This window comes from Salmo salar, chromosome ssa07 (assembly GCF_905237065.1).
Source record: "Salmo salar chromosome ssa07, Ssal_v3.1, whole genome shotgun sequence".
Taxonomy (NCBI): Eukaryota; Metazoa; Chordata; class Actinopteri; order Salmoniformes; family Salmonidae; genus Salmo; species Salmo salar.
This window is the reverse complement of record NC_059448.1, coordinates 2,926,310-2,941,497: the sequence shown is the minus strand read 5'-3', so window position 1 is coordinate 2,941,497 and position 15,188 is coordinate 2,926,310. Positions and strand designations below refer to the sequence as shown.

The 15,188-nt window shown below is 40.5% G+C and overlaps 2 protein-coding genes across 4 annotated transcripts in view; one reads left to right on the top strand and one right to left on the bottom strand.

Annotated features, from left to right (window-relative positions):
• txk (TXK tyrosine kinase) overlaps nt 1-653 on the top strand; it is a 39,097-nt gene extending 38,444 nt beyond the window's left edge. For all 3 annotated transcript variants that reach the window (XM_045721420.1, XM_045721419.1, XM_045721421.1), the window contains one exon: nt 1-653. This exon is cut by the window's left edge and continues 1,721 nt beyond it. The gene's annotated coding sequence lies outside the window, so the exon portion shown is untranslated.
• A 4,511-nt stretch (nt 654-5,164) lies between these two features.
• LOC106608428 (uncharacterized) lies at nt 5,165-14,881 on the bottom strand. The gene is made up of 2 exons (XM_014206361.2): nt 14,505-14,881; nt 5,165-6,687 (listed from the first exon to the last, which is right to left on the bottom strand). Exons 1-2 carry the CDS (start codon nt 14,593-14,595, stop codon nt 5,921-5,923), a joined length of 858 nt encoding a protein of 285 aa, XP_014061836.1. The 5' UTR covers nt 14,596-14,881; the 3' UTR covers nt 5,165-5,920.
• Nucleotides 14,882-15,188: the final 307 nt, after the last annotated feature.

The following is a 15,188-nucleotide window of genomic DNA, read 5'->3' as shown; positions in this document are numbered from 1 at the left end:
AGACAATAGAGTACCACAGTATAATACCCATAAAACCTAGCGGTCAAATAGGAAAACGGTTCCAACATTCCTTTTTCCACGTAGGGGATTTTAGAAATACTTAAAATAAGGACTGTGTTTCGTGTAGGTTTACCCTGGCGTGACGTTTTGATAACTGTGTAAATCTCTCTCTAAGACAAAGGTGACTTGGATCAATATATTCCCCTTGTGTAAACGTTTCTAAAATCTCTGAATGGAACCATTTCCTTGTTCGACCGCTAGGCTTTATGGGTATTATGACACCTCCGCTGTGGGGCCTCTATTGAGACATGGATTCAGAGGCTGAATGGGCAAAGACCAAAATGTAAGTGTCTTTGAATGGGGTGCTTGGGTTTTTCACTCTCAACAGTTTCCTGTCTGTATCAAAAGGACATCCAGCCAATTTGACACAACTGTAGGAAGTATTAGAGTCAACATGGGCCAGCGTCCCTGTCGAACGCTTTAGACACCTTGTAGAGTCCATGTCCCGACTAGTTGAGGCTGTTCTGACGGCAAGAGGGGGAGAAAACTCAATATTAGGAAGGTGTTCTTAATGTTTTGTCCACTCAGTGTATGTAATTGCAATTTTTCTAAATACTTTTGACATGATAAAAACAAGTTTTATATTCATATAATTAGTTTGTCGATGTACATAATATTTTCTACAATATTTTTTCAGTAAAACAACTTCTGAAAGTACAGCAGTATAGCATGGATTTTTCTGTAACTGTGCAGTTTGACAGCAACGCCACAAGGGTTTGCTTGAGACCTCATTAAAACCAATAATGCCAATAGGTGTCCTTACAGCGACAACCAGGCTTTAAAGAAGAGGCAATACAGTAACTTTTTTGGGGGCGATCGCGACCAAATTCACATAGAAATGTGAGTTACAGATCTATCAAATCTACTTGAAAGCAAGTCTAAGAAGTGGTAGATCTGTTCTGTGTGAGCTACTTCTATGCTTCTTCCTGTTCTTACATTTTTTTTACATTTTTAGTCATTTAGCAGACGCTCTTATCCAGAGCGACTTACAGCAGTGAATGCATACATTTCATTCTCCGTACTGGTCCCACGTGAGAATCGAACCCACAACCCTGGCGTTGCAAACACCATGCTCTACCAACTGAGCCACACAGGACTTTCAGTTTTGTACATCAAATCAAGTAAAATCAAACATACACGTGGTTAGCAGGTGTTATTGGTCACATGGTTAGCAGGTGTTATTGGTCACATGGTTAGCAGATGTTATTGGTCACATGGTTAGCAGGTGTTATTGGTCACATGGTTAGCAGGTGTTATTGGTCACATGGTTAGCAGGTGTTATTGGTCACATGGTTAGCAGGTGTTAATGGTCACATGGTTAGCAGGTGTTATTGGTCACATGGTTAGCAGATGTTATTGGTCACATGGTTAGCAGATGTTATTGGTCACATGGTTAGCAGGTGTTATTGGTCACATGGTTAGCAGGTGTTATTGGTCACGTGGTTAGCAGATGTTATTGGTCACATGGTTAGCAGGTGTTATTGGTCACATGGTTAGCAGATGTTATTGGTCACATGGTTAGCAGGTGTTATTGGTCACATGGTTAGCAGGTGTTATTGGTCACATGGTAAGCAGGTGTTATTGGTCACATGGTTAGCAGATGTTATTGGTCACATGGTTAGCAGGTGTTATTGGTCACATGGTTAGCAGGTGTTATTGGTCACATGGTTAGCAGGTGTTATTGGTCACATGGTTAGCAGATGTTATTGGTCACGTGGTTAGCAGATGTTATTGGTCACATGGTTAGCAGATGTTATTGGTCACATGGTTAGCAGATGTTATTGGTCACATGGTTAGCAGGTGTTATTGGTCACATGGTTAGCTGATGTTATTGGTCACATGGTTAGCAGGTGTTAATGGTCACATGGTTAGCTGATGTTATTGGTCACATGGTTAGCAGGTGTTATTGGTCACATGGTTAGCAGATGTTATTGGTCACATGGTTAGCAGGTGTTAATGGTCACATGGTTAGCAGGTGTTATTGGTCACATGGTTAGCAGATGTTATTGGTCACATGGTTAGCAGGTGTTATTGGTCACATGGTTAGCAGGTGTTATTGGTCACATGGTTAGCAGATGTTATTGGTCACATGGTTAGCAGGTGTTATTGGTCACATGGTTAGCAGGTGTTATTGGTCACATGGTTAGCAGATGTTATTGGTCACATGGTTAGCAGGTGTTAATGGTCACATGGTTAGCAGATGTTATTGGTCACATGGTTAGCAGGTGTTATTGGTCACATGGTTAGCAGGTGTTATTGGTCACATGGTTAACAGATGTTATTGGTCACATGGTTAGCAGGTGTTATTGGTCACATGGTTAACAGATGTTATTGGTCACATAGTTAGCAGGTGTTAATGCGAGTGTAGCGAAATGCTTGTGCTTCTCGTTCCGACACCAGTTTCAAACAGCTGAAAATAATATTTTTGGTTATTGAAAATATATTTCACAGAAATGTAGAAGGTAGAATGAGTCTACACTATACCAGATTAATGTAGAAGGTACAATCACTCTCTACACTAGATTAATGTAGAAGGTACAATCACTCTACCAGATTAATTTTGTCACATAAACTGAAATTAACTATTAAGAGTTTAAGCAACCAGGAAATGATTGAGCAATGTCTGCATAGTGCAACTTTGAGTTGTACTAGTTGTATGTACAGATATATAAATGGTAGACGTCGTACAACGAAATGCTTTACTTTCATAACACTAATCAGCTATTAGCTTGTTATAGTACACAGCTATGTGACACAGATAGTAAACAGAATAGTGAGTTTCCACAACAGCTGACTGAGAGAGTGTTGAAGTGTGAGGCTCAACTTCTCAACTGGTTTAGTCCCCTGGCTACCATGTTGTGAGAGTGAGAGTGTTGCGTCTCTCTCATCGTAATATCTGCGGTGTTGCTGCTCGTCGTAATGTCGTTTCGTTGAGTCTATTACCTTCACACCGTCTCCAGTAACGACCTACTTCCAGTCCCGCTGGGCACAGACGTCAGTTCGACGTCTAGTTTTCATTTACATTTGGTTGATTTGTCAACTAACGGTGAATTCAACAATAAAAAAAAAAGGCACCATGTTAAGTTTTTCCTCGTTGATTCAACGTCATCACGTTGATTTTTGTTGGTTGAAATTAACATGGGAACAGACTTTGATTCGACCAATTTTCCACAAGGAGTTTGTGCTGAGAACAGAAACAGACTGGTACCAGGGCTAAAATCTTACCGTCTTATGCTTTAATAACTTCTACCGGTTTCATGTAGCCAGTGGGTCTTGATTCATAATATTACCAAACCAACTGCATTTTGAGTAGAATAGAGTCAAATGCAATATAGAATAGAAGTTCAGAAGTATGAGATTTATTTTTCTTATGGTAAAGAATTACACAACAATTAACTTTTCCTCAAAAACCTTCATCGTTCACATTGTCCCTCTGCTGGGCTAGAAGAGTAGACTGCCGTTATTTCGTTACCGTCGGGTCTTTACCCAGGATCAATTCGACTGGAAATCGTCTGGGCTTGTCCCACGCGGCTTTTACGTTGATCGATTAGAATGATATCGATCTGATAAGGATGTGAAAGTCTTTTTGTACAGAAGATTTAGTCGGCTAAATCGGTGAACAAACCGGCAGGTGGAGAACGCAGCGGTTGTCCGCCGGTTCAGCTGAGACCGGAATCATCCCGGTTCTCAGTTAGAACATTTGGTAACGTTTATAATTACAATATAAATAAACATAGGACATCACTAGAAGTATATTCTCTTCTTAATAAGAAACATGAAATAACATTAAAGTAATGCGATTTTTTTTTTAAAACACAACAAATGCAAATCACTGCACATGAATTAATTGCCAGTGACGACAACGGTTTTAAAAGTTTTAAAAAGTACCTCTAGTAAAATAAACAGAAAAACGTCAGGGGTTACAATTGTATAAACCTGATAGAGTTGTAAGAATACATTTTATAGTTTTTGTTGTTGTTATTGACTAATATTTGATTACAAGTTAAAAAAAAAAAATATTGCATTTGGCGACAGATTTCAGACATTAGTTTGTGTAAAACTGACAAGAGAGCATGAAGAAATTAACAAACTAACTCAAGTAGCTTTGTTTTCATTTGAATAATAACAAATTACATCTTTCATTGTAAATTATTAATTAAATTAAACATTTAATTACTTAACTCCTTCCAAAATAACTTCACAGAGTCACATAATAATATGTATAATAGTGTCCTCTTCTTTATCACAGAAAAGGCGTCATGTCCTCGAAGTCCAGACAAGTTATTACGAGGGTATATTTTGTGCAAGATGTTTAAGTGAATTTATTTTACTTTATTTGATTTACAAAATGTGGCAGGGAGCAACCAAGCTTTCTTCCATTCAATATGAGAGAGAGAGAGAGAGAGAGAGAGAGAGAGAGAGAGAGAGAGAGAGAGAGAGAGAGAGAGAGAGAGAGATATATGTGTGTTACAGAGAATTTCCATCTGTTGGAGATAAAGTTCCATTAATTAAGAATGCGTTATTACATTTCTTATCCAGCAGGGGGCAACCTTCTAACATAACCATCTATCTTGACGTTCTCCAAAACACAAATGAGATTTCATTAATTGAGTAAGTTCTGAAGGTATTGCTCTGCATATAGAATTAAATTATTTATAATGTAATGGGAAGATAGATGTTTCTAAGAACTCTATAAGAGAGGATATTCAAATCAAATCAACATTTATTGGTCACATGCACATACTGTATTTAGCAGGTGTTATTGCGGGTGTAGCGAAATGCTTGTGTTTCTAGCTCCAACAGTACAGTAGTATCTAACAATTCACAAAAATACACACAAATCTAAAAAGTAAAAGGATAGAATTAAGAAATATAGAAATATAAGGAAATACATATTTTCTCTATATATACAGTGCATTTGGAAAGTATTCAGACCCCTTGATTTTCCCCACATTTTGTTACATTACAGCCTTATTCTAAAAAATGACATCACAATACCCCATAATGACATCACAATACCCCATAACGACATCACAATACCCCATAATGACATCACAATACCCCATAATGACATCACAATACCCCATAACGACATCACAATACCCCATAATGACATCACAATACTCCACAATGACATCACAATACCCCATAATGACATCACAATACCCCATAATGACATCACAATACCCTATAAGGACAAAGCAAAAACAGGATTTTAGATTTTTTTTGTAAATGTATTAAAAATCACATTTAAAATTTGAATAATGCAATATAGTTGCATCACTTAGCAATCAATTATGCAATATGTCATCACTTAGTAATCAATGATACAATATAATGTCATCGCTTATGTTTTAGCTCAACTACTACAGGAAGTGAATTGTAGCAGTGTATTTTATGATAGATTTATTTTAGACATTTTATATAACAGTTAACACTGTTATACCTCACGTATGGTTAGTAATAATAATACTTATTATATTAGAATATAATGTGTTTTGTAAATGAGACAGACGATGAATCCGTCTCTGAATCTGTCCAGCGTCCAATAAACTGGTTGTCCGTAACATAGAATTAAAATGAATAGAATGTGGGTCCTCATTCAAGTCTATGCCTGCGTAATGGGTGGACTGGCGTCCTTTGCAAGTGAACCCACAGGAGCAAAGCAGGAAGTAAAAGCAGGAAGTGTACCCATCAAACTTTGCTGTGATTTGTTGAATCAACAATTGACACTACAAAATATAAATTCCATTGCATGAGCCACAATCAGCATCATTTCAATGAACATTCTACATTACCATGGAAATTATTGCATCGCAATACCAGGCAGCCATTGCAATTGTACACATGAGTTTACCAGTCATATGACCAGGGTTAGAGGTTCCAAGCCTGTTCTATTCATTCTATTTCTATAGTCCCTCTCTTCAGAAGAGGAGCCTACAATGTTCTGTCTGTCAGTCTGTCCTCTCCTCAGGACTGACAGAAGGACAGACTGTCTGTTGCTCCTCTTCAGTAACGACACCAAGTCTCTGTTCCTCTTGCCATCTGTTCCGCTGTGTTTGCGAGGGAGCCTTCCTATTGGCTTAGAGAGCAGTCTGTGTCCAGGAAGCAGCCAATGAGCAGGAAGTCTGAAACAACTGAGCAAATTGTAGCTGGACAGAGCTGGCCTGCTATTGGCCAGATGGAGGGGGAAGTTCAACTTTGGGTAACGGCGGTTGAGGGGGTGACCAACTTTTTTGGCGAATAGCGGTTGTTTATCGTTGTCTTTCCTGTTCACAGTCGTAGTTGTGGTTGGAGCTGTCGTTCTGGTTGTGGTTTTAGCTTTCACCGTTTCTTGTGATGGCGGTGGTCTTGTGGTCAGGTGTTGGTCCGGGTGTTGGTCCGGGTGTTGTCGCTCCACCGGTATGACCCTGCAGGGCGGGTAATGGTTCACAGGTGACCCATCTATGTCAACCACCCGGTAAGGTTTAGTTGTGGTGGAAGGTTTGACCGTTGGAGTCGGTGGTGGTGGTGGTGTGAGTATGATTCTTCCACAGGGGGGGTACACCGGTGACCCGTCTAGCTGTACGACCTGGAACCGTGTCAGCCAGGAGTCAAAGGTCAGCCCAGGGTCAGGGTCTGTCTGATCTAGAGGGAGAGGTCAGTGTTCAGATTAAAACCTGTTGGTGATAGGGGGCAGTATTTGCACGGCCGGATAAAAAACTTACCCGATTTAATCTGGTTACTACTCCTGCCCAGTAACTAGAATATGCATATAATTAGTAGATTTGGATAGAAAACACTCCAAAGTTTCTAAAACTGTTTGAATGGTGTCTGTGAGTATAACAGAACTCATATGGCAGGCCAAAACCTGAGAAGATTCCATACAGGAAGTGGAAATCTGATTTGTGGAATCACCTTCAACACTTTGCCTATGAAACACACCGTGAGTTAGGATTCATTTAGCACTTCCTAAGGCTTCCACTAGATGTCAACAGTCTTTACAAAGTGGTTTGAGTCTTCTATGGTAGAAACTGACCCAAAGAGAGACTTGGGAAGTTGGTCATAGGGGGAGGTTCATTACTACTATGACGCGGGCGCCCATGGGTAGCCTCTCATTCCGAAACGTTTAGTAAGACAATGCAATCGTCCGCCTTGAATATTATTGAAGCTCTGGTTGAAAAAGGTCCTAAAGATTTATGTTATACAACGTTTGACATGTTTGAACAAACGTAAATATATTTTTTTTGCTCTTTCGTGGCGACAAGTCCCGCGCGCTACAGTACATTATGAGTAGCCTTCGGAACGCGCTAACAAGAAGAAGCTATTGGGACATAAATTATTAATTTTTTTGAACAAAACTACATTTGTTGTGGACCTGGGATTCCTGGAAGTGCCTTCCGATGAAGATAATCAAAGGTAAGGGAATATTTACAATAGTATATTTGATTTTAGCTGGTTCCAAGATGGCGCTAACCTGTATCGCCTAGCCTATTTTTCTGAGCATACCACCTCGTTTATTGCAAAGTGTGATTTCCCAGTAAAGTTATTTTTAATTCTGGCAATGCGGTTGCATTCACGAGATGTTAATCTATAATTCTTTGAATGACAATATTACATTTTAACAATGTTTTCGAATAGTAATTTTGTAAATTGTAGCGCTGATTCACCGGAAGCATTTGAGGGAAAATATTTTCTGAACATCACGCGCCGATGTAAAATGCTGTTTTTATATATAAATATGAACTTTATCGAACAAAAAATGCATGTATTGTGTAACATGATGTCCTAGGAGTGTCATCTGATGAAGATTGTCAAAGGTTAGTGCAGCATTTAGCTGTGTTTTGGGTATTTGTGATGCATGCTAGTTGCTTTGAAAATGGCAGTGTGATTTTTTTTGGCAGGGTACTCTCCTAACATAATCTAATGTTTTGCTTTTGCTGTAAAGCCTTTTTGAAATCGGACAACGTGGTCCGATTCAGGAGAGGTGTATCTATAAAATGGTGTAAAATAGTCATATGTTTGAGAAATTGAAGTTATAGCATTTATGAGGTATTTTGTATTTCACACGATTCCACTGGCTGTTGACTAGGGTGGGACGCAAGCGTCCCACTGGCCCAGACAGGTTAAATGGTGCTTTTTTTTACAGAGGATCAACTATTCACCTCGACACAACTCAAACACTAAGGACTGGATTCAATCGGTAGTGCTGAAGATCCGCGCTGTAGCGCGATTGAAATGTAAAAGGTAATTTCCGATTGAGTCGACATACGCAGCGGTTACCGTGAATGTAGTATCCACAAACGCGGGAACTTTGCCTCTGAATTTTGATTGCGCTACAGCGTGCATCTTCAGTGCTCGAGCATAACACGAACATTTAAAACACACATTTAACAATTGCATCATCAATTAACAATAAAATTATAATTTAACAATAGCACTATCAATTAACAATAAAACTACAATTTAACAATAACACTATCAATTAATAATAACACTATCATTTAATAATAACACTATCAATTAACAATAACACTATCAATTAATAATAACACTACCATTTAACAATAACACTATCAATAACATTACCATTTAACAATAACACTACCATTTAACAATAACACTACCATTTAACAATAAAACTATCATTTAACAATAACACTACCATTTAACAATAACACTACCATTTAACAATAACACTACCATTTAACAATAACACTACCATTTAACAATAACACTACCATTTAACAATAACACTACCATTTAACAATAAAACTATCATTTAACAATAACACTACCATTTAACAATAACACTACCATTTAACAATAACACTACCATTTAACAATAACACTACCATTTAACAATAAAACTATCATTTAACAATAACACTACCATTTAACAATAACACTACCATTTAACAATAAAACTATCATTTAACAATAACACTACCATTTAACAATAACACTACCATTTAACAATAAAACTATCATTTAACAATAACACTACCATTTAACAATAACACTGGAAAGTGTAAAAGTCATATGTTGTTTGTCCAAAAACATTGATATGACTGAAATTGCATAACACTTTCAGTCTGTATCCCACCTCTAAGACACTGCCAAGGTAAACCCTGTTACACACAGATTAACAGTAGCTGTGGTTGTTCTTCTGAAGTGATCTCATCCCAGACATACATATTTCATCAGAAAATAAATGTTCAACTTGTCATCAGTGTTAATAAAGGCCTAGTGCAGTCGACAATCTGTTTTTACTATATTGTCTACGACTTTCAATCTACGACTTTCTAATCAGCAGGTTTTGCATGGGTGGAGTTTTGGCTTGACCACCAGGTGGTCAATTAGTTAATAGGTCAATAACAGAGTTCCAAACCTCTCGGCCAATAACAGAGTTCCAAACCTCTCGGCCAATAACACAGTTCCAAACCTCTCGGCCAATAACAGAGTTCCAAACCTCTCGGCCAATAACAGAGTTCCAAACCTCTCTGCCAATAACAGAGTTCCAAACCTCTCTGCCAATAACAGAGTTCCAAACCTCTCTGCCAATAACAGAGTTCCAAACCTCTCTGCCAATAACAGAGTTCCAAACCTCTCTGCCAATAACAGAGTTCCAAACCTCTCGACCAATAACAGAGTTCCAAACCTCTCTGCCAATAACAGAGTTCCAAACCTCTCGACCAATAACAGAGTTCCAAACCTCTCTGCCAATAACAGAGTTCCAAACCTCTCTGCCAATAACAGAGTTCCAAACCTCTCGACCAATAACAGAGTTCCAAACCTCTCGACCAATAACAGAGTTCCAAACCTCTCGGCCAATAACAGAGTTCCAAACCTCTCTGCCAATAACAGAGTTCCAAACCTCTCTGCCAATAACAGAGTTCCAAACCTCTCTGCCAATAACAGAGTTCCAAACCTCTCTGCCAATAACAGAGTTCCAAACCTCTCTGCCAATAACAGAGTTCCAAACCTCTCTGCCAATAACAGAGTTCCAAACCTCTCTGCCAATAACAGAGTTCCAAACCTCTCTGCCAATAACAGAGTTCCAAACCTCTCGGCCAATAACAGAGTTCCAAACCTCTCTGCCAATAACAGAGTTCCAAACCTCTCTGCCAATAACAGAGTTCCAAACCTCTCGACCAATAACAGAGTTCCAAACCTCTCGGGCCAATAACAGAGTTCCAAACCTCTCGGGCCAATAACAGAGTTCCAAACCTCTCGACCAATAACAGAGTTCCAAACCTCTCGGGCCAATAACAGAGTTCCAAACCTCTCTGCCAATAACAGAGTTCCAAACCTCTCTGCCAATAACAGAGTTCCAAACCTCTCGACCAATAACAGAGTTCCAAACCTCTCTGCCAATAACAGAGTTCCAAACCTCTCTGCCAATAACAGAGTTCCAAACCTCTCTGCCAATAACAGAGTTCCAAACCTCTCGACCAATAACAGAGTTCCAAACCTCTCGACCAATAACAGAGTTCCAAACCTCTCGACCAATAACAGAGTTCCAAACCTCTCGGCCAATAACAGAGTTCCAAACCTCTCGGCCAATAACAGAGTTCCAAACCTCTCTGCCAATAACAGAGTTCCAAACCTCTCTGCCAATAACAGAGTTCCAAACCTCTCGGCCAATAACAGAGTTCCAAACCTCTCGGCCAATAACAGAGTTCCAAACCTCTCTGCCAATAACAGAGTTCCAAACCTCTCTGCCAATAACAGAGTTCCAAACCTCTCTGCCAATAACAGAGTTCCAAACCTCTCTGCCAATAACAGAGTTCCAAACCTCTCTGCCAATAACAGAGTTCCAAACCTCTCGGCCAATAACAGAGTTCCAAACCTCTCGGCCAATAACAGAGTTCCAAACCTCTCGACCAATAACAGAGTTCCAAACCTCTCGGCCAATAACAGAGTTCCAAACCTCTCTGCCAATAACAGAGTTCCAAACCTCTCTGCCAATAACAGAGTTCCAAACCTCTCTGCCAATAACAGAGTTCCTAACCTCTCGACCAATAACAGAGTTCCAAACCTCTCGGGCCAATAACAGAGTTCCAAACCTCTCGGCCAATAACAGAGTTCCAAACCTCTCGGCCAATAACAGAGTTCCAAACCTCTCGACAAATAACAGAGTTCCAAACCTCTCGACCAATAACAGAGTTCCAAACCTCTCGGCCAATAACAGAGTTCCAAACCTCTCTGCCAATAACAGAGTTCCAAACCTCTCTGCCAATAACAGAGTTCCAAACCTCTCTGCCAATAACAGAGTTCCAAACCTCTCTGCCAATAACAGAGTTCCAAACCTCTCGACCAATAACAGAGTTCCAAACCTCTCTGCCAATAACAGAGTTCCAAACCTCTCGACCAATAACAGAGTTCCAAACCTCTCTGCCAATAACAGAGTTCCTAACCTCTCTGCCAATAACAGAGTTCCAAACCTCTCGACCAATAACAGAGTTCCAAACCTCTCTGCCAATAACAGAGTTCCAAACCTCTCTGCCAATAACAGAGTTCCAAACCTCTCTGCCAATAACAGAGTTCCAAACCTCTCTGCCAATAACAGAGTTCCAAACCTCTCTGCCAATAACAGAGTTCCAAACCTCTCTGCCAATAACAGAGTTCCAAACCTCTCTGCCAATAACAGAGTTCCAAACCTCTCTGCCAATAACAGAGTTCCAAACCTCTCGGCCAATAACAGAGTTCCAAACCTCTCGACCAATAACAGAGTTCCAAACCTCTCGACCAATAACAGAGTTCCAAACCTCTCTGCCAATAACAGAGTTCCAAACCTCTCTGCCAATAACAGAGTTCCAAACCTCTCTGCCAATAACAGAGTTCCTAACCTCTCGACCAATAACAGAGTTCCAAACCTCTCGGGCCAATAACAGAGTTCCAAACCTCTCGGCCAATAACAGAGTTCCAAACCTCTCGGCCAATAACAGAGTTCCAAACCTCTCGACAAATAACAGAGTTCCAAACCTCTCGACCAATAACAGAGTTCCAAACCTCTCGGCCAATAACAGAGTTCCAAACCTCTCTGCCAATAACAGAGTTCCAAACCTCTCTGCCAATAACAGAGTTCCAAACCTCTCGACCAATAACAGAGTTCCAAACCTCTCTGCCAATAACAGAGTTCCAAACCTCTCTGCCAATAACAGAGTTCCAAACCTCTCTGCCAATAACAGAGTTCCAAACCTCTCTGCCAATAACAGAGTTCCAAACCTCTCGGCCAATAACAGAGTTCCAAACCTCTCGACCAATAACAGAGTTCCAAACCTCTCGGCCAATAACAGAGTTCCAAACCTCTCTGCCAATAACAGAGTTCCAAACCTCTCTGCCAATAACAGAGTTCCAAACCTCTCTGCCAATAACAGAGTTCCAAACCTCTCTGCCAATAACAGAGTTCCAAACCTCTCTGCCAATAACAGAGTTCCAAACCTCTCGGCCAATAACAGAGTTCCAAACCTCTCGGGCCAATAACAGAGTTCCAAACCTCTCTGCCAATAACAGAGTTCCAAACCTCTCTGCCAATAACAGAGTTCCAAACCTCTCTGCCAATAACAGAGTTCCAAACCTCTCTGCCAATAACAGAGTTCCAAACCTCTCTGCCAATAACAGAGTTCCAAACCTCTCTGCCAATAACAGAGTTCCAAACCTCTCTGCCAATAACAGAGTTCCAAACCTCTCTGCCAATAACAGAGTTCCAAACCTCTCGACCAATAACAGAGTTCCAAACCTCTCGGGCCAATAACAGAGTTCCTAACCTCTCTGCCAATAACAGAGTTCCAAACCTCTCTGCCAATAACAGAGTTCCAAACCTCTCTGCCAATAACAGAGTTCCAAACCTCTCTGCCAATAACAGAGTTCCAAACCTCTCGACCAATAACAGAGTTCCAAACCTCTCTGCCAATAACAGAGTTCCAAACCTCTCTGACCAATAACAGAGTTCCAAACCTCTCTGCCAATAACAGAGTTCCAAACCTCTCTGCCAATAACAGAGTTCCAAACCTCTCGGCCAATAACAGAGTTCCAAACCTCTCGACCAATAACAGAGTTCCAAACCTCTCTGCCAATAACAGAGTTCCAAACCTCTCTGCCAATAACAGAGTTCCAAACCTCTCTGCCAATAACAGAGTTCCAAACCTCTCGGCCAATAACAGAGTTCCAAACCTCTCGGCCAATAACAGAGTTCCAAACCTCTCGGCCAATAACAGAGTTCCAAACCTCTCGGGCCAATAACAGAGTTCCAAACCTCTCTGCCAATAACAGAGTTCCAAACCTCTCGGCCAATAACAGATCGTTTTCAGTTTCCCCCTCCCCACTCAGACCACTCCCAGACAGTCTTAGCTAAATTCTTGCTTGAGAGTTTTTTGCTAAAAAAGCTATTTTTGTTTCTTTTTGACAATTTTAATGGAAAACTGTTACAGTAAGGTACTTCATTATTACCCAGAAATGATTTGATATTGATATAAAAACAAACATTTGCGTTGGATCTTTAAGCTTCATACATTATTAACACTCAGTAACTAATAACTCTCTGCCAGACTGTCTAGAGAGATTTAGGCTAAAGGGATTTAAACTAGATGGGATATAGACTAAAGGGATTTAGACTAGAGGGATTTAGACTAGAGGGATTTAGACTAGATGGATTTAGACTAGATGGATTTAGACTAGAGGGATTTAGACTAGAGGGATTTAGACTAGATGGATTTAGACTAGAGGGATTTAGACTAGAGGGCTTTAGACTAGAGGGATTTAGACTAGATGGATTTAGACTAGAGGGATTTAGACTAGAGGGATTTAGACTAGATGGATTTAGACTAGAGGGATTTAGACTAGAGGGATTTAGGCCAGAGAGATTTAGGCCAGAGAGATTTAGGCAGTTTTCTGCATTTATCAAAGTCTCATCAGTAGCCCGATTATAGATGTGAGTCCATGTAAAACAGGATTATTAGGGAAATCATAATTCTTGCAAAGCGTGTAAGCGTTTAAATCAAACTACAGTATTATATTAATCTGACTATTCACATTGCGTGTAACGCTGCTCAATGTGAGACGTATGAGAAACATTTGGGTTTTTAGAAGATCTCAAGTCAGGACACCGCCCTTCATTTAGCTGTCGAGACAGTATAGTGACAGTCTAACAGTGAGTTAAAGGTTTAGTTAGTAAATAAAGTGACAGTCTAACAGTGAGTTAATTAGTGTATAAAGTGACAGTCTAACAGTGAGTTAAAGGTTTAGTTAGTAAATAAAGTGACAGTCTAACAGTGCGTTAATTAGTGTATAAAGTGACAGTCTAACAGTGAGTTAATTAGTGTATAAAGTGACAGTCTAACAGTGAGTTAATTAGTGTATAAAGTGACAGTCTAACAGTGAGTTAAAGGTTTAGTTAGTAAATAAAGTGTATAAGTTGAGCTTTAAATACAGTAGATATTAATAGTTAGTGTTGAACTGACCTGTTCCTGTTGATGTGATGAAGGTTACTCTGAGGAGGAGGAAGAGGAACAAACAGACAGAAAGAGGAGGTGATGCTAAGCTGGAACACATGGCTGGAGAGAGAGGAAGGAGAGGAGAGGAGGGAGGAGAGGAGAGAGGGAGAAGAAAGAGAGAGGACAGTGGTTCTGTCTATAAGAGAGGAGATGTGGGTAGGGGAGGAGAGAGGGAGGAGAGAGGAGAGGAGTGGGGAGAGGACAGTGGTTCTGTCTATAAGAGAGGAGATGTGGGTAGGGGAGGAGAGAGGGAGGAGAGAGGAAGGAGAGGAGAGGAGGGAGGAGAGGAGTGGGGAGAGGACAGTGGTTCTGTCTATAAGAGAGGAGATGTGGGTAGGGGAGGAGAGAGGGAGGAGAGAGGGAGGGTAGGAGAGAGGGAGGAGAGAGGAAGGAGAGGAGAGGAGGGAGGAGAGGAGAGAGGGAGGAGAGAGGGAGGGTAGGAGAGAGGGAGGAGAGAGGAAGGAGAGGAGAGAGGGAGGAGAGGAGTGGGGAGAGGACAGTGGTTCTGTCTATAAGAGAGGAGATGTGGGTAGGGGAGGAGAGAGGGAGGAGAGGAGAGAGGGAGGGTAGGAGAGAGGAAGGAGAGGAGAGAGGGAGAAGAAAGAGAGAGGACAGTGGTTCTGTCTATAAGAGAGGAGATGTGGGTAGGGG